Source organism: Necator americanus, chromosome X, assembly GCF_031761385.1.
Source record: "Necator americanus strain Aroian chromosome X, whole genome shotgun sequence".
NCBI classification, from domain to species: Eukaryota; Metazoa; Nematoda; class Chromadorea; order Rhabditida; family Ancylostomatidae; genus Necator; species Necator americanus.
In genome coordinates this window covers 8,514,998-8,541,358 of record NC_087376.1, presented here as the reverse complement: position 1 = coordinate 8,541,358, position 26,361 = coordinate 8,514,998, and the positions used below count along the sequence as shown (strand labels likewise).

At 38.5% G+C, this 26,361-nt stretch overlaps 2 protein-coding genes across 4 annotated transcripts; both read left to right on the top strand.

The window, feature by feature from the left end:
- Positions 1–377: 377 nt before the first annotated feature.
- On the top strand, positions 378–14,939 carry RB195_021868 (uncharacterized protein; the record flags this gene model as incomplete). 3 transcript variants are annotated; one of them, XM_064208795.1, is made up of 22 exons in its annotated part: positions 378–476; positions 646–735; positions 1,413–1,535; positions 2,519–2,602; positions 4,186–4,278; positions 4,367–4,558; positions 4,812–4,919; positions 4,980–5,053; positions 5,192–5,320; positions 5,378–5,462; positions 5,524–5,658; positions 9,114–9,298; positions 9,393–9,505; positions 10,001–10,168; positions 10,250–10,398; positions 10,460–10,594; positions 10,685–10,786; positions 11,244–11,338; positions 11,406–11,528; positions 13,726–13,804; positions 13,864–13,904; positions 14,918–14,939. In XM_064208795.1, 22 exons carry the CDS (start codon positions 378–380, stop codon positions 14,937–14,939), a joined length of 2,424 nt encoding a protein of 807 aa, XP_064064675.1. The 3 variants fall into 3 exon arrangements, with proteins under 3 accessions (XP_064064675.1, XP_064064676.1, XP_064064677.1); XM_064208796.1 differs by having other exon boundaries at positions 378–524; XM_064208794.1 differs by lacking the exon at positions 14,918–14,939 and having other exon boundaries at positions 378–524; positions 13,726–13,894.
- Positions 14,940–18,503: 3,564 nt separating this feature from the next.
- RB195_021867 (uncharacterized protein) lies at positions 18,504–24,022 on the top strand (the record flags this gene model as incomplete). The annotated part of the gene is made up of 13 exons (XM_064208793.1): positions 18,504–18,647; positions 18,714–18,860; positions 18,933–19,116; positions 19,191–19,308; positions 19,369–19,493; positions 19,550–19,763; positions 19,893–20,034; positions 20,088–20,294; positions 20,356–20,469; positions 21,768–21,941; positions 23,625–23,690; positions 23,772–23,896; positions 23,965–24,022. 13 exons carry the CDS (start codon positions 18,504–18,506, stop codon positions 24,020–24,022), a joined length of 1,818 nt encoding a protein of 605 aa, XP_064064674.1.
- Positions 24,023–26,361: the final 2,339 nt, after the last annotated feature.

Genomic DNA, 26,361 nt, shown 5'->3' with positions numbered 1-26,361 from the left:
TCACTTTATTACTGTTCTGATTCTATGACATGTAGTTTTCTCTTTCAAACAATCCACATTTAACTAACTCATGAGCTTTTATTCACTTTGCCATCTTCGGAACTTTTTTCGGGATCGCCAGTCTGAAAATTTCTATTCCGAAATATGGTCGTGTGTTGCATTCTTTTTCTCGGGGTTTTTCTTGTGTTGTTTAATTATCGATTGAAATAAGAGTCTAGCAATCCATGCTATGTCTATGCTCGTTTGTCGCCTCGTTCACATTGATTTTTTTTTTGAATCCGTCAGAAATATTGTGATTCGAAGGTTGTTGCCTTAAGTTAAGTTCTAATCTTATAGGTGGCCATTCTACCGTATCTACCGGCATTAGATACGGCCAGATGCGCGAGGACCGCGCACGAAAGCGCAAGAACAGTGACTGCGACCCAGCGTCGATGTCCGTATCTGTTGTGGCACCTCCCCCATTTGCCTTGTCACAGGTGGGTAGTCGACATGCAAACGAACGAAGTTCCAGGAGGAATACAGGGGTGAGAGGTGGACCACAATGACGGTCAAATTAAAAGCGCTGAGCTTTCTTTTTTTTTTCGCGGATTTTTCTAGCCAGATATCCGTTATCCTATCATATTAGGATCAATTAATAATTTTTAGCAACACGTGCTTGTGGGGCCAGAATCATCGAGTACGCAGGTAGACGAGCCGCGAGCTCTCAAAAGGAAGCAAGATGAACTAGTACAAGAGGTATACAATTTTCTTTTTTGACTCAGGGTTTTTGCATCCAGGAATATAGATTCGGCTTTCATCAGCTCATTTTTGCAAATTCTTTTTTTAAATTCAACTTTGATAGAACTAAGCGGTCTTAAATTCTAGAAGAGTGTAGTTGGACTTCAAACTCATAACTAGAGAGGGCTATACCAGTTAAATTCGCACATCCAACATCATCACTTCGTTTTTCAATTATTTAAAAAAAAACAATTCACTGCTTTTTTCGAATTCATTTTACCGGTAACACAGATTTCAACTGGATTTAATGAACGTTGCAATAGTAACGAATGTAGTTGTGCTGTTTAATGGATCACTAGGCTTAATCCGTAGGAAAATCGACTGGATTTTAAAAAGGGATCACATGAGTTTTACCTTTGCTATGATCCCAAAAATGATCCGAAAATCCTTCAGCATGAGAAAGTTATTCCAGTTAAGATCGATAATGCAGCTTTGACGTGAATGATGACGTGATGAAATGGCAATTCCTTCGATGTTTTCCTATAAAGTTAGCTAAAGCGAATGCATGCAGTTCTATTTTGAAATTAGGCCCGTGAAAATAATTTTAACTGGCCGGAGATTCATTGGAATTGGCTCGTGAGCTGACTTATGTAAAAAAAGTTGCTGTTTTTCAATAAAATAATATAATTTTATAGTCGACGGGTATGTCAACGGCTGCTGCAAAGCCTTCAGCATTAGCAGCCAAACTGACGAATAAGTTCATTCCGGTGCAACAGAAGCCGACCCGATCAAAGCCGAATGGGGAGGGGGAGTATCAGGTGAGAGTTGTAGGACCAACCTTTTTTTGGGTTTTGTTTATTTGGATGTTATTTACATGGAAATCGTCTGCTACGTAACATATAGGTAAAGGAATTAGTTAACACACGAATAGTAGTTTTTCTAAAGAATATGTTTATGTGTGGTTATGTTATATATATATATATTGTTATATATATTTGTATATATATATATATTGTTATGTATTGTATATATTATATTTGTTCTCTTCGAGATTCATCAAGAAAAAAAAAACAATGTGGGAAAATTCAAGTTCTAAAGCAAACTTCACCAGATTTCAGAAAATTAACGGAATTGCGAGTTTGTTCACTAAAAATCTGTGTAAACGAACAATCATTTAGAAAAAGCATATATGTTTGTTGTAAAAATATTCAAATTTGGAATTCGATCCTGCATAGATTCCAAAGAAGAACGATGTGCTTGAAATATGCGAATCACTAAGAAATAATTTCGTATTCGTGGTAAATGAGCATCGATCTTTCAGAAATGAGCTGAGAAATATGACGTGATTGTGTAATTTGTTGTTTCGTGGATTTTAGAGAGATGAGCACGTTTTCTTTCCGTTCTGTTAAGGTCTCGTTGTCGAGCAGCTCGTCCCACTCTCTCTGTGGGCGGATGACGCATTTCTGCACATTGAGCGCAGATAAGCACGAATCTACCGAGAAGACAACGAACGCAATCAGACAAATGTTCCTAGGGTTACTGTGATTTTCGCATCGAAGCAAAGCAAGCCATATGTCCGAGAATTTGATATTTTTAATTTTTAGTAAGCACATAAGAGAACTAACAAAAAGAAGGGATTTTATAAAATTTTGGCACTTTAATTTGTCATTAATATTTTTAAAATTCCTATTTTAGAATTTTATTTAATTTAACATTATTAATATTACCGATTAACATTTTGTAAAAAGTGTCACAAAATGTTCTTTTTGAACTAAACATTTTATTTTTTCACTTTTTTCAGTTGATAAAAAACGAGGTGCTCGTGTCACCGTACGGCAATCAGTATGAAGTGTTAGAGTTCCTTGGCAAGGGAACTTTCGGACAGGTAAACGTTCCAATATTTTCGTTCTTTTCTGGATTTGATCAATATACTCACCTATTGATCCTGAACATTGTATTGTTGTTGTTAGGACGTGTCTGCAAGTACCGTATGATATTTTGCAGTCTATCTATTTTCATAGGTGATTCATAAGTATTGATACGGTCTATTGTATATCAGCATCCATGAATTTAAGGATTCTTCGCGTCAAATGACAGACTATGAACTTATGAACCAATAGCTCACAATATCAGTGACAAAGAGCCACTGAATATAATCTTAGATGTGCAATTTCGTGCAATTAGGCGGGAAAAATTATATTTTCAAAGCGCAGTGAGTTATTTCGAGCTGAAATTCAAGACGAATTTTTTTCTAAAGTTGCGTTTTACGTATGAATTAGGATTTGCTTGAAAGACCAGTTTTTTTTTTCGCGCTTTGGATAATTTTTTCCAACTTTTTGTTGAGTCCGGATATGAGCGTTAGCATAACATTCTCCTGCAACTTTGCAATAACGCAATGTAGTTTATTTTGGATACTGTTTTTATCCTGCAGTCTGCACATTTTCTCAAACGGATTCAGGAGATGAGTTCTTCTTTTCCTTTTTTTAACTCAGTGTATCCTCAGATGAAGCATTAATAACTTTTTCTACGACGGTGGCCACATCGCTCTAATGGTCCCTCTGAAGGCAGCATACCCTTGGATCAGAATATACCTGGATCTTTACCATACTTCTTATAACATCTCCTCGAAACATTCCACTCCCTTTTTCTATAGCTTTTTACTCCTTGAATATTTCTCACGTTTTACTTCTAAATTTGCGGAAATATGTGGGCAAAAAACCCCCAGCAACCAGTATTTTAGCTTTAGAATCAATTTTCTGTAGTTTTTTTTCTTCTGAAATTTGATGGTGGAGAACGCATTTTTTTCAAGAACATTCCTATTTACCCTGGAAAATGCTCTTTTTTGCGAATACAACACATTCTCTCTAAAAAGCCGTTTGCAACTACTAATTTTGTATGTCTTTATTCAGGAGCGAGACCTCTATTACTACGCGTATTTTGAAAGTGAAAATTTGTGAAGCATTCATTGAAATTTGCAGAATTGAAAGAAAAATGACTCCTATTAGCTTTCTTCTCGAGCAATTTTTGCTGTTTTTCTGTATACATGTATCAATTCCTAAGAATATTCTGGAAACACATAAATAATTTCTTTTTTCAATCAGGTCCATCCGAAACTGATCCTGAAAGATCCCTCGAATACGTTTGTCTTTTTTCTGTGCTCTTATGCCAGTTTTTCTATCTTCTCCTAATCCTAGTCGCGTGTTCAGTCATTAACTAAGTCTAAACAGTATCTAAAATCTACGTTATATTTTGTAAAGCTAGTCATGGATCTGTCACATCACATAACGCGGAAAATCCAGAAATTGACAATTGATCGCCAGGTTTTCCGAAAATACGTGTACATGCAACGGGTGACTTTTTTATTGTCGGGATGAAGGATTGACCCAAACTTCATTTTCTGTTATCTCCTATCGAAAAGAACACATCCAGAGTATTATGCACATCGTATGTATGTATGTTTGATTTTAGGTGGTGAAAGCTTGGAAGAAAGGTACAAGCGAGATCGTTGCAATCAAAATCCTCAAAAAGCATCCGAGCTATGCAAGGCAAGGGCAGATTGAGGTCTGTAAAAAGAATGAAAATATCCATGAATATTGTATTGTTTACATTAATCACATACAATTCATCACAATCATCAATTCATTTTTAGGTGTCAATCCTGTCGCGGCTCAGCAACGAAAACGCCGAAGAGTTTAATTTTGTGCGCGCATTCGAGTGCTTTCAGCACAAGCATCACACCTGCCTCGTTTTCGAAATGCTTGAACAGAACCTCTATGACTTTCTCAAGCAGAATAAATTCACTCCGTTACCTCTTAACAGTATTCGTCCAATAGTCCAGCAGGTTCGTCGTTTTTTTCCCTTCCGTACGTTGTAGAGTTCAAATTATTTCGAGAAAAGAAAAACCATATTCACCTTCGTGAGATCGCCGAGTGTATAGAAACGCTAAGTGAGGTGATCTACCATTTCGACTGTAGTTTGGTTCAAAGTATTCATCAATTAGCTTGCTACAAAAAAAGACTTGCACTGTCACAAAAGATCTAGTTTTGAAATTATCGACACAGTAATGCCACGCTGAACGCTTAGCCTATTTTAAGGTTCTCACTGCTCTCCTCAAATTAAAGTCCCTTGGCTTGATTCATGCTGATCTCAAACCTGAAAATATCATGTTGGTTGATCCCACTAACCAGCCATTCCGAGTAAAGGTTGGTTTTATTATTATTTAATCGCTATATTTTTCGAAATTTATTTTAATGTCTTTACAGGTTATTGATTTTGGGTCGGCCTCACATAGAAGCAAGGCCGTAACTAACACATATCTGCAAAGCAGATACTACAGGTAAGATGTATCGATGTTATTTACAGGATAGGTTCATAAAGTGCGAAATTCAGTAATATACAGCTCATTTACTTTTCTAATCCAGAATTTCTTTAAAATTGAAAACCGAAAACCGTATTAGTAATCGTTTGTTCTTAGAGCACCAGAAATCATTCTCGGCTTACCATTCCGCGAAGCGATTGATATGTGGTCACTTGGATGTGTTATCGCTGAGCTATTCCTTGGATGGCCGCTTTATCCTGGAAGCAGCGAATACGATCAAATAAGGTATGGGATTTATTAGTTAATATTGCCTTATTGTACAAATAACATAAATTTCTGTAGGTTTATTGTCCAAACACAAGGTCTACCTCCAACTGAGATGCTGGAAAAAGCGGCAAAATTGCATCGTTTCTTCAAGGAAATGAAGGTATACGAAATGAAAAAGAAAATTCCATTGGACAATTGAAGAGAATAAATAATCGCTGTAGGCTGACATGTCTGGCCCTGTACAGCCAACATACTATCGAATGAAGACTGTGGAAGAGTACGAAGCTTCCGGGGTGCATGTAAAATCCAAGGAAACAAGGAAATACATATTCTCGTTCTTGGACGATATCAGCCGAGTGAGTATAATTTTGGAGTTACTTCGCTGCTAGTTCTGCAGGAGTTCATGCTTTTTTTCTTGCTAATTCCTGATTGGAAAACCAGTGTTCTGTGCAGGTCAATTAACATGACTAAGGATTTTTATTATAATTTGTTTTAAATAATTATCGTAGTTTTACTGAGAAGTGGTCACCGAGAAAAAACTATATTTGATTTATTATGTTTTTTTTTGTAGGAAGAATTCTCTAGTCTTAGCCAGTTGCTGTAAATTTCAAATCAGCCCATTGGCAGTTGTTTTAAATGTAATAGTATTCAAAAAAAATACTAAAATTTGTTCTGCTCTTTCGAAGAGGGTTCAGAAGGGCCTGAGATTCGTGGCCAGGACAGGTTTGTGATTGATTGCTGGCTGTTCGTTCGGTGGTGGGGGAACGCACTGGTGCTGAGCGGCAAATGTGTTGGCGAGGGGGGAGACTTCAGTATCGTTCGGTTTTATGTAAGGGGTTTTCGCCTGAATTCAAAATTCTTTGGGAAAAATGAATATTTTTTTCATTGCAGACCTTAACGGTTTTTAACAGTTGTGCATATTTATTCACACGTAGTAGTCACGTTCAAAATACTTAAACTTATAAGTATAAGTATAAGTATAAGTATACTTATAAGTTTTCATAGAAACACCATTGATGACAAATTAGAATATAATAGTTTTTTTTTACGTTTCTGTGGTCGAAAAGAAGTGAATCAACTCCGAGAGTAAATTTTCATGAACTCCTCTTTGTGAATAATATCAAATTTGTTGTTATCCTAGACCATCCTGGTTTCTCGAGTTGAATGATTACGGGAGAAGAATTAATGTCGTAAAATTTTTGTTCAAATTACAGAATTAGTATTTAACGTTAATATTTGGAAAGCTGAACTAGACGGTGCTAACTATATTTAATTCTAATGTTTTGTAAAATAATATTATAAAGTAAAGGTTTGAAAAAAGTGAAAAACGCATGAATTAATTCTTTTCTACTATACTTGTAAAGATGCTACTAGCGACGACTAGCAACAGTGATGTTACGAAAAACGTTGACTGTTGTTGTCAGCTAGTATAAAATTCTGATGAACAATTTAATGTAAAAAATATGTTCTTATTGATTTTTTTTGTTTTGCTTGAAGTGCACATCTAATCATTGAATGTCTTGATTTCAAGTCTCAAAGTCCAAGTCTCAGGTCTACATCAAGTGAATTGCTAATATTGACGAGAGATTGATGTTCATACTTCTGTCCACTAGTAAATATTAATTTTAAACTATTATTCTTACTATAATTCATAATTTACTGGCAGTATTCGAAGTTGTAAGCGAGAAACGTCCCCATTTATGTACACAGATGATATCTTCATCTAAATTGATAGGTGGGAAATTAGAAATTTTAATTGAAGGATAGAGCTCATTCCTGGTAACGAATTACGGTAATATTAAAGTGAATATTGTAAGGCCCCAAAAAAAACGCTAATTTGTATAATTATTTTCCTGGTTTGTATGTAAAAAGGAAGAAAAATAAGTTAATCGTTTAGTTTTCACACTTTTCGAAGAATGAAATTTTTGAACAACCGTGTAGTTGGGCTGAGGAAATCTCAGTGGTTTTTTTCTTCAATTTATCTCATGGTGTTTCCGGTATTTGGTTACCAGAAGGTTTCTGAGGACACTGGACTGTATTTACGGTCATTCGCAAAGCAATTAGAAACTAATCAGTGCCGTAGATTTTTGTTATCCTCAAAGGTTTTCCATAATGGATGTATTTTTTGTTATGTGCGTGTTTTAGGTGAAATAGCCATATTTAGCCATCGTCATTAATGTGTTTGTTCTAATTCTTGCCCCACTTGGTGTTAGCAGTGTAGTTTCATATAATTTGGTAAGATATCGATTAAATTTCCACTTATTCCTTTCAAATATAATTTACATCCATAGTCACAGTAGAATTTCCAAGAAATGATGTAAGAGAAAACAGTGCCAGGAATGGCACTCTACTAATAACTATCTGTTTTAGTTGAGATTCAGTAGAAAAGAAAAAAGTCCGGTATTGCACGTGAGCATTACGTAGAATCCTTAGCAAATGTTTATGGATTCATCTAACACGTGTCCATATAGATTAGCTGTAGTCTTGGAAACGTCATGACAACGAGAATGCTGAAATGTGCTTAGAAATCATGCAACAGTTGAGTGTTCACGAGGAGTAAAGATCGGAAAATCCAGAAAGTTATACGAATATAATGAATTTTTTTTTTGCTCAAGCTTACTTGATAAAATATTTTTTACTTCCGTTTCAATTCATTACAAACCCTATATTTCCGAGAAATAACGCTAATTTTCAGAAAGGATATTTAAATACTCATTTATTTTTAAAATATTGTGACGTATTTCTAAAAGGTTAGGGAAAGTCTTCTTGAGAATAACGAAATTAGTAAAGTATTCTGGTGAACATTAGGATCTCAAGGTTTCTTTGAAAATCACCTTAGGAATAACCGTTAAGTCCCGCTCTGGTTGCAACTACAGGCAATAATTAAAAAAGACCCGCTTTATAAGATTGTATATTAACAATTCGATCCATGTTTGTCCGAAAATTTCTCCAATTCAATTATTATTAGATCTCCAAGTATTGTTAGGTCGTGACAGAATAATTATTTTTAAACTTATTAAAATGCGCAGGCGCTGTGAAAGTGTGGAATTGTGAGGGTTTTCTTGCTCGCCAAAGATACGGATAGATTTATTTTATCCGCATTGCCACGCGGTCTAGTTGTCGACCAAGACTGAAGGATACGCTTTATTTACAATAAAGGTATATACAGTATTGCCAGTACCAGATCACTGCTTGTTGGTATTGTTTATCGAAGCTGTGCGGGTATTGAGATGCTTGTTGCCTTGTTGGCCGTCGAATGAGAAGGCCCCCCGCACGGTTGTGGGACATCCTTTTATACTCAGGCGAGCGTTATGGTTGCGTCGGCGAATGTAAGCATCAAGCGTTCTGTAATAGATTTGTTTTGTTGATAAGTATTATATGCAAAGAACAACTAAATTACTCATGTGTTTTTCCAACCGTATTATTGATCTTTCATAGCGCAGCTATAGAAAGTATGGTGTTGCAGTTTTAGTCAAATAAGTTCGCTACAGCGATTTATTCTTTGCAAACCACCTCATGATTTTGTTGTACCCGATGCACTTTTATAAAGTAAACCATCGTTCACGTGTAGTTTCGCCCTATAATTATTCAATTTTCAAAAATTTATCGGACACTTAACGATTTTTATTGCCGGAGCCGTTTACATCTTCTCCAAATCGACAAAAAAGATGTTAAGAAGGATGCGGCAAGCTATCACAGAATTTGTGCCTTATAAAATTAGAATCACAGTCGTATATTCTCTATAGGCGGGAAATTATCACAAACCTGTAACACCTCAACTTCATTCCTCATAAAATGTGAAAATTTTTAGGTGTGTTATGGTTTTGAATCCGATCCAATCGAGCAAATTTGTGATCGACTTGATCGTCAAGAATTTGTCGAGATCCTAAAGAAGATGTTGGTGCTCAATCAAGACTTCCGCCTCACTCCACTGGAAGGACTTGAGCACAAATTTGTCACTATGAGTCACCTTCATGCATATGCCAATACTAACTAGTGAGTGATTCCGCATTGACTTGTTGACCTTGTGATATAGACAAAGATTTCGCGATAAACAGCTTTTATTACGTATATCGATACCGTATTTCAGTTTTCGTACCGGTATGAAGCGTATGGAAGTGTGCGTACGTCGGCCGACAGCAGTCGTAAACTCATCTTCGCAGCTTTTTCGTGGCGCAGCTCCAGCCACACCAATCGCTCAAAGTGAGATATTCAACCGTTCGGTCATAAATGATCTATCCATAGATGGAACATTCATGGGTATCTGACAACCTTGCCTTAATAAGTCAGTTGTCACGTTAATTTGGTGCGAAAACTAGTCACCATGTTGTAAGAATGAACGTCATCAGAAGGGAAAGTAACTCGTGGAACATACTGTGTGGTGCCGTGTTCAACCGGATGAGCACGGTGCGCTTTCCATCGCGGCTGAGCAGAGAGAAGAGGGTGTATGTCTCACGAATGGGAAAAGCAAGCGTTGCACGTCACGCGTCGTGTTTGCCTGGGTGAGCATATTCGGCGCCGACTATAACCGCTGTTGTGGGGAGTCCGTATAGTTGCCAGTAATCAGGGAAAAATAGCTTGAAGGGACATAATTCAGATAGAGGCGAAACAGAGCATTGTTTGAATCTTTTTTACGACTATGCCTTTTTCACTGCGAATCATTTTTATGTAGATCAACGAGAGTGGTTTTGTGTTCAGGCCTCCCTGCGGCGCTCCCAGCGGCTCAGCAACTTGCACCAGCCGCGCAGCCCGATCCTCTAAGCCACGTACTGCATCAGTATCAAACGGTAGCAGCAGCTGCTAATCCATCAGCTGCAGCAGCTACACAGTACTTTTACCAACCTCTGGCTACTCTCTTACCATACAGTGAGTCTAGTATTCTTTAAAATTTGTTCCATACGTCCTTATACCTCCAAAATTTACCTACCTTCTATCCTCCAAAATTAGGTCTTCCCGGAGGATCAGCCGCTTTTGCTGCAAGTTCACGTCAACCGCAATACGTTTCATTTGCTCCTGCAGCACAATCGCTTGTGCCACAATTTGTTCCTGTATCGATTATGGATCCTACAGTATTAGCCGCACAAGCGCAAGTGCAGGTATATTTTATTATTGTTTTAAAATCAACACGTGGAAAAAACCGTACATATCATGTTTTAGTGGCAAGGAGCTGCTGCTGCTACTGGGTCACAACTAATCTGGCCGGCTCCGACGATTTTCCCACCTGCAACGGAATTATTTATGCCGTCTTTACAGGCGATGGCTGGTCAAAGAGCCGCCACACAATTTAATCAGGTAACATAGGTTTTTTTTAAAACGATTTTAGCTATACTTTTTCTTCCAAACTTTTTTCCGTGCACTCGATAAATTCGTTTGTTGTTCTAGGTGTTCGCACCACAGCCTCCTCAGAAGGGATTCACTATGCCGGCTACTGCCGCACTGTCACAACCGCAACTTGCTGCTGCCCAAATGGCGACAGCTTTTGTAGTAAGTTTATGGATTGTCATGCTAATGTTTTTTCGGAGCTTCAAATTCATCACTCGAGAAAAAACAACTTCATGTCTGCCCCTCATTGTGTAATGAATATCGAAGCGCATAGTACGGTTAAGGAAATTCTTAGTGATCCAGCCCTAACCCTAATAAACGCATGTTTATATCCAAGAAAGAGTAGTATTTTTGAGCGCAAAATTTGAACGAAGGAAAGATGTGGATGGTGTTTCAAGGACACAGCGAGGTTCTAAAGAAAATATTCAAAGTAGAAGAAAATTTGTGCGCAAATGCAAGCAAATATAATTTTATATCTGTGCAAACAAGCGAACAACAGAAGCGATTAAAGCAGTGCATGTGAGCGTGAGATAATACCGTCTAGTTAGTGGAGACGTCAGTGTTAATTGGTGGAGACGAAAGCCTCTGCTTGTGGATCTGCACTTCTTTTCTCTTCTAGGACGACACAGCATGGGCTCAACCGAATGTTGCTGGTCTTACCGCCCAAATGACAGCAGCACATCGCATTCCTATGCGAACAGATCATGCTAAATGGTATGCGTCCTTTAATAGCAGAGAGTTCAATTTTGTTTTAGTGGGAAAAAAAACTAACTTCTTCTAGTGGTGTATCCGAAGCAACAATTGCACGACGAGCAGCCGCTAAGGCAAAAGGAGTTGTACCGTCACCAGCTGTTTCTGTGATCACTATAAGCTCAAGTGAGGAGGATGAACAAAATGGGAACAGGTCAGCTGAGTGCTCACCTCCCCCTACGATTTAAATCCCAAACATTTCCTTTTGATGTCACAATTGACTAGGATTGGATAAAACTGGCCAAGGATTTAGGAGGTTACTTCCTCACTCCGAGGATTAGCGAGTCTATACGAGAAAATTTTTGCATCTGATTGGTCGCAATAGAGCAGAAGAAAGTTGCTCTGTCTCTTGTACCACATGTTTACTAGAAATTATCTGAGAGTTCTCCTCAATATTTTACCTAGTTGGAAGTGAAAGCAGAGCAGAAAATCAGATATCATCACAGCGAAGCTCACTTAAAATTATTTTGAAGACAGTTCTCTTAAAATGACAAATTCGAAGGAGAAGGTTCTTGAGTAAAAGCGCATTTAAGGTGTGAATTCGTGAAATGCTAAGCCTATCTCAATCCTGAAAAGAACTGAATACTTCTCCTTGTTGGAAATATCTAGTTTCTATTGAAGAAACTGTAGCGTTTTTCCTTCTACAATGAAGCCCAAGTGTACATATCTAAATGCTTCATTGCGTACTTAACGATACAGTTAACGTATAAGCAAATATAGTTGTATTTCAGAGTTAATTTTTTTTTTAACTAGCGTTGAATCATCTGGAGATATTTTTTGTCTCGCTCACTAACGTTTTTTTCCTTTAATACACCCGCATTTCTTTATTTAGGAGAATGAACTGTTCGTTCGCTAAGAATTGTAATTTTGCGGTTTAAAAATATTATGGTATTGGTGTAGAAATGCTGGCTCCTTCTTATTAGGTGTGCTTGCACCAAAGTGAAGAATATAATGCTTCTACTTAGTAAAGTCTATTCTACACGTTACGCTGAATTTGTACGGTGCAGCATGTCACTTCGATAAATGAATAGCAGCCGAAGCAACAACATGCCCTGCAATAAATTTCTTCCCTCATTGTAGATTGTTGCGAGATGATCAGATCGATCAAAAGATCACTATTGATCTGTGATCAAGTGACGTATGTTTTTGAAAGCGTTGAAGAGAGTAACGGTCGTAAACAATCGCGTCATCTCTGCAATTTTTTTGCGTTATTTGAGAAAGACTTGTCCGCTCTGTTTTCGTCGCACATTTGATTTTTTCGAACGATTACACAGGGCAGAACAATGGAAAGTTTTAGAGACTTCGAGCACTTTTTTTTCGTCATATTCAGTTTCTCGTTTATTTTAGCCTGCCTAAATAGATATATAAATGCACAAAGAAATCGGAAGTTAAACATCACAATGAGGGAATTCTGTACTTTTGAAAAACCTCCTGAAACTCGTAAATGTAATATCTTCTCCATTTTTTTTTAGAATGAAAAGTCTAAGAATACTATGACACTATATATAATTACAACTTCATGCGATATGCATATACTTTGAAAAAAATCTAATTTTACAAAAAAATGGGGTTATTCGAAAATTAACCGTTATATATTGTGTATTCTCAGAAGAATTCAGTCTCGAAATTTCTTTCACCCAACCATGTCTAGTCTATTTCATATAGAAGCCTTAGGATCACAATTACTGTATTCGACCTCTCTATCTACCTATAGCAATGCAATACAGCAATAGTGCTTTGCTCCATCATTAACCATATGGCAGTGTTTTTAAAGTACCAAGTCAACCTCCTTTCCTGTCTCTCATGTGAGCAGTTTGAAATGGAAGGAATATGTGAAAATATTTAAAAACAACTTTCCTGTTTTTTCCTTTCTGGAATGGTAGTATGAGTAAGGGAGTAGGGATTCGGGTACCGAAAATATAAGAAGGAGTAACGCCAGATTAAAAATGTCGTACATCAGCTTTTCCTTCTCTTTTTCAACACTAAAGAACTTGGAATCTACAGATACTTACAAAAAAAAACTCTATAATTCTCCCAATAGTCTTTAGAGAGTGGAAGATTCGCATCATCGAGAAAGTTTCATTCTTTATGATTTCAAATCACACCTTCAATTTTCAAATTGTGGCGAAATATTGATTATTCGTTTTTTTTCCATTCGAGTTATTATGTTCGAACAGTAAGTATAAATTAAATTCAACAAGCTACCGTAAAACTTCGGGAGGTACATTCCAAAAGCAACAGTAACACTGATACAGAAGAAAAGAACAAAAAAAAAAAGATGTTGGAACCATTTCTAAACGATTTTTTAAGTCTACAGTATACTAGTCCATTGTAGCATACTTTATTTTCAGTGTCGCTTCTGAATCCGGAAGTTCGGCAGCAATTCGTCGTCCAACAGCAAAATGTGCAGTAGTGCGTCCGATGGTTGAGGTGAAACGGGAAGCTCCTGATCAATCAGCATACGACATGGTTGTGCTCACAAATGATAGCTTACCGACTGCGAATGTATGGAATCAGTAGCTTGTATAGTGTACGTCTATTGTTTTTTTTTTTCCAAAAAAATTGATCTAACCTCTTCAGAGCAATGCGCTCACAATTGCCGGTTTCCCACTATAGTTGTAGGTCTTGAGGCGCCCGCGCTGCTCCCACTATTAATTATGACAAATGAAATCTTGGATGTAGCGCAGTGGTAAGTTCTCACTGTGTATACTTGGTTGCTGGTTGAAAACTGTGCTTGGCCAGCCAAGTTTTTCACTACCCGGATTCCAGTAATTCCTACCAGACTTTTCTGAGGAGATAAAAAAACTGCATTGATAGATCTCGGTTGGTCCCCGTTAGTCACTGTATGATCCACGCACTCGTTCATATACATCAAGCGATCCTGAATCAAAGGGGAGAGCACCGCGGAAGGATTGATTAAAGGCATCACTCCACGAATCTGAGCTGGTACGGATTTCCGGTGGAGTATTTGTATACGCGATAGTAGATTATGGAGAGGGGGGTGTTCCGTCCATTTCTTCCTAATTTTCGTAAAAAAACGGCCCGGAAGATACGGCTTCGGGCGTTCGGGCGCACTATTTTCTACAAGAAGTTCGACTGGAGCGCGCCAGCCTTGTGCGGCGCCGCATCTTCCGGGCCGTTTTTTAAGGCAATTAGGAAGAAATAGACGGAATCACCCTTCTCTCCATAATTTACGATCCCGTACACGAATACTCCACCTGAACTCCCTACCACTTCAGTTTCGGGGGGTGATGCCTTTAACGCGAAACATTTTATCCTTTACATAGGTCAAATTGAGGATTTTATCGTAGTTATCCACATTTTCTATTTCATAAAAAGAAGAATCCTGGACAGATCCGAAATGTACCTTAGAAGAATTAGCGCTTTTCTCCTGATGCAATTCTCCGCTTTTTCATCCTAGCATTTGGCTGCGTGACGCTAACTGTGGGTTGTGGGTAATTCTGTAATTAAAAATTATCCACAGAATTTTGTTGTTAATTTTATTGAAGCCACCTCGGAGCTATGACGATATTATGATTTCAGGAATGATCATCATTGTTTGTGACTCCTATTGTGGCATACAAGCAGTGATTTTTTTTCATGAGTTTACGTGATCGGACTTCACTGATTGTTTTATGATGTACTGACATGTGGCAGTGCATCGTTGTATATTATTCATCATAGTGTTTCTCTCTTTTATTATATTTTTGCGTGGTCTTCGTTCACTGTATAAAGCATGCCCTCCTTTACGTACTAATATGTTCTTTAAAAAGGGTTGTCACGTTGTTATTGTTTTATTCCCCTGTCTCCTGTCATTAATTGTGTGTAAAGTGACTTCTTCCTTTCGTTTTTTCTCTCTCTCCCCATTTCGATTTTAGTATTATTTTTTTCCCTATTTTTTCTCCTATCATTACACTGACTCACCAAATCCATTCGAATTTAATAATATTATTGTATTAGTTCTCAACTAGTATGTATTCTTTGCACCCTTATAGTTTATTACGTATTAATCGTTCCTGTTGAAGGTGTCATCTGTGTTACCCCTTAAAGTCATATTTTTTCCCTCCATTTTAATAGGTACTCGTATCAAATTACGAGCTATAATGTTAAAGTTACAAAAATGGGTGGTAAATCGTGTTCTAGACGATTTAGAGTTCCTTTATTATTATTTGTGTTCTTCTTTTTCCTTTTTTTTTCTACTTCTTGTCACGTGTATCCGTTTTATTTTATTTTATTTTGTTTTGTCAAAGACGGAAGCTTAATAGATTTATGTATTCGTTAGCCATTTGCTTTACTCCTTGGTCTAGCAGATTTTATGTGGTAGATCTGGGTATGATTATGTGTATTCCTACATCACAATGTTATGCTGTGTTCTTACAGTCGTAGTGGTGGTGTTTTCTCAAGTAATAAACATTGTTGCCCATTGAATTCACAAGAGGAAAAAAAAGAAGATGTTTAGCGTTCTCATGATAGTACAGTTAATGTTCATAAAGTATAGATTAGACGGAAGTTATGAGGGGTGACAAGCACTAACGCACTCAATCAATACTTTCACTTTTAATGAGAAATAACATCAGATAGCTTTCAATTAAACATGAATTGCTGTATTGAACAAAAACCCGACACTTTTGTCGTAATGTAGCATGACAACAGCGAAACCTGATCCAACATTTCACATACCTCGAAGCAAACAATCGATTCCGCAAAATAGTTCTTCTTAAAAATACATCATGGCACCAACGTGCTTAAAAGACCAAGGGATATTATCGTGAAATCGTCATCCAAAAGTATCCAATACCCCATATCCTTAACATAATGTTGCCGATGATTTTCCACAGTTCTTTTTTCTTTACATTTCCATGCACATCCTGTACATTACAGGCATTATGGAAGCTATTGGCAACAAAAAGCAATTATTTGTGAAACTGATCCCAGATCCGTTGCGGATCGTAAAGGAATAAACGACGTTAGATCCTCCAATTCCGCATAACGGTTAGTATTCCTCTAATTCCAGGACTCTCCATAGATTTTCATGAACTTCATTCACAAGGATGAGGTCCAAGAATGTTTCTTTGTGGGACTCAACACGTTGTGCACATTTAACTTACACTGCGCCCTAATCATCGCCCACATCCTCAAACTGTGACACACAAGGAACTTTCGCACCCGTCAGCGATAGATAGAAAAACGAGGTAGGTGGGCGCGCGTGCGGTCGCGTCGCGCATCGATTCACGAGGCGCGATTTATTTGTGCTGCCAGCCGGGATGTGTTGACCGTATAACTATTGGAATGCTACGATTCTCGTGTACCACTCCTCCATCTAAACTATCCAGATGTACACTTCATTAAGCGCAATTCCCGTTCGAATACTCGAGTCCCAGTTCTGTTCGAGTTCCATTCGGAAGCGAAATAAAAAGGGCTGCCTAGGTTTTTTTCTATGAAATATATCCGTACAAGACGAGAACAGGCGGATTTCATACTTCGTCCTCAGATCTGAAGAATTAATTTTCTGCAGATATTTTTGCTCATTCTGCACTGAGAGGAAGTAGTGATTTAACAATCTCTTATGGTTTCTTATGTCTTCTGTGACTAACCGTTCCTGCTGCTTTTCGCGCTATTCGTTTTTATTTTTCTTTCTTGTCCCCTTATCTGAAGTCCGTACTTATCACAAACAAATGAAAATCATAAAATTCATATGTAAATTATAATTCATATTGTCTTATATTAACAAACAACCTTTTTCCTAACTATTATAAAAAGGAGGAGAAAAAAAAGAAAACAAATTGTCCCATCACAACAGCAAACCGTGCGGGTTCACGTGAAATTCGTTACTGCAATTTAAAAGCGTTTTTCATCTATTTTTTCCAGATATTTGTACTTTAAGACCCGAATTCGTCAATCAAGATTTTTTTATCGAACGAAATCGATAGATTCTATTTTGAAAATTGAGCATCATAGGCATTGCTTGTGACAATCACAACTCCTATCAGCTGTTATTGTCAATCCTGAATGTTGTGTGATTCTCAGTTCAACACAACTGCCCGGAAGAAAACATAATCAAACAGAGCAACGTTCCCGAAGTCAATGTGTCCGGTTTTTGTTGGTTTACTTCTCAACGTATCTTATAGTAGTTATTATTGTTATTATTTTATTATGTACATTTGTTTGCGACCTTCTTGGACAACGAATGCTCTTAATCCACTAGAGTAAAGGTTATTATTGAAACTACTTTTTCCTAGTACGTGCTGAGATGTTATTCTCCACCTATCTTTACCAGGATGAACGACATCTCTTATCTGTTGTTTTCTTCCGTTTTTCTTGGATTATACAAGTTGTTCATCGTTTTGACCGATTCTTTGCTTAGTCATAAAAAATCACAACGATTACTTGATTTACTTGAGTAAACGGGTGTTTTTGGTTCTTAAGGACTTCTAACGTAAGGTTTCAGTAATGTGAATGTTTACAGGATTTTCCTCTTACTGGTTGCTTCCACTGATTTTTCACTTCAGAATCTAGAAATCCATAATTCTCCCTTAGTGCGGATACATTAGAAGCGGTGTTTTTTCTTTGTTTTGTTCAACGATTGTTCATTTCGGATGTTGTAAGCAAAATATGTTTGACAGCAAATATCCCGACAATGTTATGTCGACTGAATTTCATCAGTTGCAGGTTCTAATATGAAAAGGTAATCCGGACTATTTCCGGAATACCTACGAATCCTCAAGGTGTTTGTACAATAGTGAATGTTCGGTAAACGCAGCAATGTGGGCGTATTCCACGGTGGTCGACACCTCGTCTGCGGATTGTGCTCGCGCTTATCTCGCTTACTCTTCTCAATGTCCTCAGTGACCCTCCTTTATTGTCTCCTTCTTTCATTTTCACTAGCAGTTTACATCAGCTCATTGATCACAGGGACGTTTTGTAAACTTTTAGTTTTATTGCAGCACAATTTGCTATTTATTGGCAATGATAATTTATTTTTCTAGTACAACTTGTCAGCTTAGTTCTATTTTACTAGATGTTCCATTACCGCTCATTCCTTTCTCGTATTTACTATTTCGTACTGCAGTTACTGAGAAGTACGTGTGCATGACATGCTAATCTCGTTCAAGCTGATTTTATCCTTAAGATGCCTCCCCAACCCAAAAAGGGAGGATGTCTCGTCGCTCGAGCGGTCCCTCTCGCCACAAATGGTGCCGCCACACAGGATTTGACAGATCGTATGGAACAGCTGATAATTCAGGATACAAGTAACCAAAGAAAAATAGACAAAGTATGTGTTCTTGTTTCGGAATGTGAGGATATTAGCTCGGTGTTCAGACGAATCGCCTTGTTTTAGGTGGCCAACAATATCAGCCCATCGGACTTTGTCACCCTACAAAGTATTAGATCTTCAGCTCTTGCTCGTAAAACTGCAACAACATCAAAATTTTGCAGTGGAGGTCCAGCATTATTCAATGATCTTCTTAATAAGGAACCTGATGAGGTTCGAGTTGTTCATTCGAGTTCAACTTTCTTACATGTTCCTTGTTCCATTTCTTTTTTTTTTCTTCTTCAGGACGTCATTCCTGGAAAAAATGACGAAGTTAAAAAAGCAGACAATGAAGAAGAGAAGAAAGAAACTGTTGTGAAGGATAGTGAAAACTCTTGTGAAAAAACGAAGCCAAAAGAAGGTGATCTCCTCTCACGTGGACCAGTAAAAAATGTACGACCACCTCAAGGTCATCATCCATACAGTGTCGGTTAGTGCAGAACGAGCTGTTATTCAAATTATGCATATCGATTATACATATCGTTCAATGCACGTGCAATGTAGGACCTATGCATTATGGGACAGCAGCGCAAAGCACTGTACATGACTATTCTGCTTTTTCAAATTACGGTAGTGGATATGAATGTGGAAGCACATGGACAGATAGCCCGGATACATTTGGGTACGTACACCTTCACGTGAATTTATACAAAGTGTTGAAATGTAGTGGAATTTTTTACAGATACGTCTCATCAACTTCTTCACCGGAATCTGTCGGAACCGACCAAGGATATCATTCCAGCTCTCCAGTTCAGAAATCACCACTACAAAACAGTCCGTTCACAGATCATTCGCTAACAAAAGACGGTAAGTTTAGTGTCATAAATCCATAAAGCACAGGTAAATTAAATGAGATTTTTCAGAACTGTCTCGTCTGCTGGATAATTCAGAACTACCAGACCCTCTGGTAGACTTCATTTTGAAGTATTCCCGTCGTTATACCAATGAAACTACCTCCGAAGACATGATGTCTAGTCCGAAACATCGCCCACCATCCGCTGATTCCGGCCTCGACTCTCCAATGTCTGCGCGTTCGGCTCCACATGCTAGTCCAGAAGTTCCTACTGGTGGAAATAGGTGATTATTTTGTCCCATCTCTTTTCTCGTAGTAGAAAATCTCTTTTTCCAGATATTTGTGATTGCAAAAATAGTGGATATCTTTTAGTTCGCAAATAATTTCAGTAAGTTTTCAAATTTTTTTTCTAGTGGGCCAACGACTCCCTCTTTCAATCAGACCCGACTCAGTCCTAGCAAAGGTTTGGAACGATCCGCAAAACAGACACTTCGTGCACTTATACCTGACAGTGAGATGGATGATGCATGGGCTTGGACATTGAAATGTATACAGGTGGGCTCTAACGAGTCCTTTTCTTTTCCCACATTTTAAAGCACAATTTACAGTTCGCTCCGGGGACACTAACGCACCAAGATGACGATCGCGATACCCTCCTCCACATTGTCATCTCCCATCATGACCTCGCTAAAATTTACTCACTTGTTGAGCAGCAACTAAAGCTTGAAAACGCTAAGGAGTTACGACCATTCGATGTACCGAATCGTTATAACGAAACTCCATTGTATTTAGCTGTACAACAACAACTAAAAGAGGTAGGGTGTAGCGTCTTTTTGGAAGGAAGTTATCCTCAAACCCAGAATAAGTTCTATTAAGGTTGTCGCGTATCTGTTGGAAGTCGGCGCTGACCCAAATGTGCAAACAATGCGACCAGAACGGGAAGGAGCTCTACATTATGCGGCTGCAAGAGGAATGCACGATATTGTGAATGTGAGTTGTTAGGATTAATTTTGAACGGGTTGAACGCGCAAACAAATCACCTATAAAACCTACCTATAGGTGAGATGTAGCGGCAAGGTCTGGAAAATGAAATTCCTAAGAGAACTGGATTGGCTAGTGATTTCTGAGTATTCTACGAAGTTTCAGTCCCTATCAAGATGCTAATTTGTCCATATTTTCTCCAGATTTAACAGAAAACAACAGCTAATTTTGATCTGTGACCGCATATTTTTGTCATGACGTAACAGCAGTCACTTGTCATGTGGCAAAAAAGTCGGTTCTCGAAAACCATGAACCGTTTTTTTTATCTTCAGATGATTTTCTACTCCGTTAAATTCATAAGCAAGGACTCGCATCAATTTATTCTAAAAGAAAAGTTTTTTCTTGTATTACTAGTGTTGTGTAGAAATAACCATTTCCATACATATAAAACACATTATTTCCTAAAGAGCCTCATTTGTCAACAGATTAATGCGAATGAATTCATCTTTAATAACCTTTTGAACGCATGCTTATGATACTATGTACTAGTTCCCCTAAGAAGCTCATTTCGACTTTTTTTTCTGGAAGTGAAAATAAACCTACAAAGCAGGCGAAATGAAGGCAAAGACTGACACACGTTAGTCAACACGACTTCTAAGAATTTAAATCAACAAAAAAAATTAGAGTAATAAACAATCGTTAATCCCAGACAAATACATTATTAATCCGTTTGTTTTCCCTGCTTATAACCGAACCAATATCAATATTAAGAATGTGAAGTGAAAAAAAGAAAAAAAACTAGCCCAAACCTTTGATTATTCCCAACAAACTTAAAAATGAGACTTTCTTACTTAATATCCATTAAAAACTGAAGCTTTTTTTCTGTACACGATCTTCTCAGAGAATGCTTTTCACTGAAAGTCATCCCTAATAATATCTCCTTGGACGCTGAACCTATGAATTTTTTCAAATCCTGAGTATCACTTTTGAAGGAACTTTTGAAAAATCCTGAACTTGCAGTTACTTCGTGGATACAGCAAATCATATTTGCAGCCAATAGAATGAAATCAACAATATTATCATATTTTTTCCATATTTAAAAGGTTAGCCGTGTTTGTACAGGTTATTTATTTGCGGGGCGGTCGTAAAAATATGACACATCATTTACCCAGTGACTTTGGATGAATATCTTGTAAATCGAACATCTTACACCTATTTTTGCTTTGTAATTATGCAGAAATTCCCTTCATTTTTATTCTATGGATCCGCTCTTGCACTTTGCAACATCCGTACTTTTTTCTTTTCAGATTCTTTGCACTGCACGAGGTTTACGCATCAACCAGATGAACGGACGTGGTCAAACAGCACTTCATTGTGCAATCGCTAATCATGGTGTAATCGATGAACGTTCACAGAAAGTGGTCGATAGTAGAGATGTGATCGTAACTCTACTAAAAGCTGGAGCTGATCCCACTCTTGTGGTGAGTTCATTCGTCGACATCCATCACTCGTATGACGTAAATTCTAGGCGGTTCTCTGAGTTAAACGGCGATGAGGGAGAGTGTTGTTGTTGCGAGCCCGTAGGCTCGGCGGCAAAGTGAGGGCCTTTTCATCTCTCGCCACTCCAAACCTAATCGCATCGTTCGGCGATGTTTTTCATCGCGGCCATAGAGACATTGATCCACTCTTATGGGCAACGTCGACGTGCGTTGGCGATTCCACTTCTGCGCCCATGTTTCGCGTGTGTGTGAAGTTCATCTCGGTGTAGAATACGCTCTGTAGGGGATTCAAAGTTCAGCAAAGGCTGTCCGCTAAAATTTTGCACGAGAAAAGAGTACAGAATCGTTGCACATGAGAAATCTCATCAATCTCTTCGTGTTTACGCTGCTAGGACAGGGGAACAGAAGGTACAGTATTTCAGTAATGATCAGAAGTTCCAGGTTAGATACAAAGAAAGAAATGCTCAAATGTGCAATGGAAGAATATATCTTCATTGTGCCCATATTTTAGTATCCAGGGTGCACTGTTAGATGAATGGGAAAATCACGCAAAATGGTAAATAAAAAAGTAGGAGAAGAATGAGGAATGCGAGCGTCGGCTATATCAAGGAATCGCAGTACAGTGGGGCTTAGGATAGAGTTTTTTTTTTAGAAAAAGGAGGAGTATTGGACTAGAATCGGAATCGACGTCATCATTTAAGGGAAGGGTCCAGAAATAGCGCGATTACTTTTACCACTATTTTGATAAATTATATTGTGACGATCTTCAAAAAAACCGAAAAGAAAAGATTAAATTTCTGTAGAGATGGAAAAAAAGAGATTTGTATCTTCACATATCATCTTCACATCTATCATTATTTTGATGATGTTCAATTTGCTGCAACTACCAAAAACGTAAGCATATCAATAACTTGACAGAACTTAGCATAGTACTCCAAATTTCTTCCCTCTATTTCGCGAAGACAGCGTATTGATGGATCGTCACCTTCAATTTTCGATTGAAAGCCATTTTTACTTGAGTAAAAGCAGTTTTAGTCGAACTTTTTGCTTAAGATATTTTCTGTATGCTGATCTCATTAAAGTAGTTTATACCGTAGTAGTCAGTGTACTGTACGTATTTCTTGATGTCCGTTTAACACTTCATTGCAACTACTTCTTTACTCAAATCGGATCTTTTAAGGCCTCGGCGATTCCCTGATTCTTTTTTCATTCAGCGTCCCGTTCGTTTTTTTTTTTGTTGAATTTTTGATGATCATCTGGGATAGTCCGAAGTTCGAAGGTGGAACGTAAAATCGACGTCTTTTTCTCATCTTTTAACACATTTTCCTCACTTATTTACTCACGCTGTTTCGAAATAGTGAAATCGTTATCCTTTCTGACAACAATTAAGCGGAGCACGAGTCAATTGTCCTATCCAGAGTGTTTTACTGACTCAATCATACTTATTGTATGCGTACCGGACGGTGTCAGTCACACCAATGTCTCCGCTGTTTACCGTGATCGGCAGTGCGCTTGCACTGAATCCTTGGAAAGCCACTCGATCCTACTAGGAGTGGAGCATACCGTAAAATCGTTCTCGATGGATGAATAGGACTCTGCCTAGTTGAAGAAAAACAAATACATAAGTGAGATTGTGAAATGTTATGAAATATTTCACATCTTCAGGATGCTAGAAGTGGAAGGACCGTCGTACACTACGCCATCGAAACCATGGATCCACGAATTATTGAAGTAAATGGATTCACATTTCCTTTTTGAAAAAAAAATCATTTCATTTGATTGGATGCTACGCACACAACACATTATGTCTAGGTACTGAAAAATAGCGTGGAAGAGGAATCGTGGACCGAGTTGGTGAACTTAGCTGACTTCAACCAAGAGAAGCCAATGGATATGTTCAAAGCAGGAAGATCGCTTTCACAAAATGAAACTGCAAGGTTTGTATTCACACGGAGACGTATTTTGCAAGAAAAAAATCTTGGTCACTAATCGTTAGCAATTTCAGATCAGAAATTTTCATGACTCTACTTATTAGTGGAGCCCGAATACAAACTACACAATGAGGGAGATGCAAGAATATGGCTAGCATATAATCCTTACTTAACGATCTCATTTTTTGTTCTAGTTTATGTTATGTGGAGTGTTGGAAAATATATAGATTACTTGTATGGTTCCCACCAAATGTGTTCAACGGGGCGTAGGCGATGCGTCTGCCGCAACGCACACTTCTTCTGCAATTGGCACTCACGTGCCCTCTCTCAGCTCAGCTAAGCATAAAAGTCGCTTTGTAGTCATCCTGTTGAACACGTTCAGGGGTCACTATACGTACTAGTGGGACCGGTTTAATTTTACGTCTAGAATCATTGTGATTGCTATCGTTTTCGTGATGTATGTGGAACTGAAAACTGTGTTCAGTATTTGTTACAGTATATAATGTTAATCATGTAGAATCTAGAAGAGTAAGAAGAGAAAAATCGAAACTTGTGTTATCTGTTAAGACGTAACCTATACGGATCAACGACCTCGTTTGGCTGGTACAAATGATTCACCAAGCAACTTCATGCGTGAACTGTGCGATTTTCAAGTACATATTTTTTCGTAGTGACAAGCTGTATTTATCTGAGACCTCTTTAGAATAAACCTGTTGTTGGCACATGCCTATCACATGCAATTACTTGCCGCTTCATGTAGAGGTTTCATTAAGTCCCGCGTGGGGTTTATACACACATAATTTTGAAACAAGCAGATATTCATTCATCCCTTCCAGTGTAGCAACTTACGCAAGCGCACTAGACCTCAGGTCGTCTTGACATCATTATATCAGTAGCCGCCTCCGCCGAGAACTAACACATCAAGCTGATACAATTCGTTCGACGGTGAGTAAACGCCATCGGTTCGACATAGCTGTTACGTTAACGGTTTCCAAAGAGATCGTATTGCGTAGATTCAAGCAATGTGCATGCCGAGACCACCCATAAGAGTCTGATTACTTCCTGTTTGCGGTGTCTCTGCTTGTAATAAACGCAACCAAGCATCAGGATATATGCCGTGGGAGAGTCTGAGCTATATAATTTGCACTGTAATTTGGCGCAAGTTTTCCATACATTGCAAAACGGAGCCGTCGTCCAGCACACTACCAGAGCCCATACTCTCCCAGGTCAAACGACTGAAGAGAACATGGAAACTTTGGCTACAAACATCCGTTTCGTAACGCTGAACTGCCGATCGCTGTCGAGTGAACTCCAACAAGCTGCTCTGTCCAGACTTCTACGATATCAGCAGGCGCCGTTTGCTGCACTACAGTAAACACACATCAGACGACGTCCCGTCATCAGCATTACAAAACCAAAAACCACTCCGTATGCTGCGACGGTGCTGATGAGAAGAAAGTAGCAGTGAAGAACTATTAAAATGACCTGGGTGAGGAATTGGCTCAACGTCGTCAAAGACTGCGGGATCGCGGATGACAAACTTTAGATCGTGAGTGCTCAAGCACCTACGGAGACCGCTGAAGACTCTTTCAAGGACGTTTTCTATAATGAATTTAATACGTGGATATCCAAGATGCCAAGCCAGTCTGATGATCAACAATCTGATGTGGTTGGAAAATGGTTCTACCATACCGAATCAAACATCGGGCAACGGAAGTCATCTAATTGACCATTGCTAGCAGACGAACCTCATCATTGCGTGCATACTTAGGAGGAATCATCTGCGGCATCAGCTTGCGTGGGAAAGAACATCACCTTTAATGCCAGAAGAGCAGCGCCAGAAGAAAATGACAACTCTCAAACCACAATTCGCCTACGTTTTGACAAAGAGCTTCCCCTTTCTGGATGTCCAAGAACCTAGAGCTGTATGGGACGTCGCATTCGATTTCAACCACTCCCAGTTCTTCTAAGCTTGAAGTTGAGGTTCCAGAAGAGGTCGAGGAAGTCAACCTCAACCAAAGATCGACATGGCAGATGAGGAATGTAGAAAGAAATACTGCCAACGGGTGTCGATAAATATAGGAGTACGGACCAAGAAGTTTGAGGACGCCAACTCTCTCAACAGTTGTATTCAAGACGCTGCAAAGGAAACGCTCCCGGTTTTAGCACCGAAGTAGAAGTTCGCCTTTGCATCTGCAAAGACATCATCCACGGCCAGTTCTGGTGTAGCCAGAACTACTGCGATCTGAGACAGAATAACTGTCTGAGAAGTAAGTTGCGACGTCAGCTGAAAAGTGATCGTGAAAACGAAAGAGCGAAGGAGTTTGAAAGGGTGTGGGAGGACAAGAACCCGAAAGAAGCCTAAGCTGTATTAAGATATTAGTACAGCGGCAAAATCAAGAGATACTCACCTGTTCTCAACGATGCCAACGGAGTCGCTATCGGGAAAGGCTACCCTACCCATCTGGAGG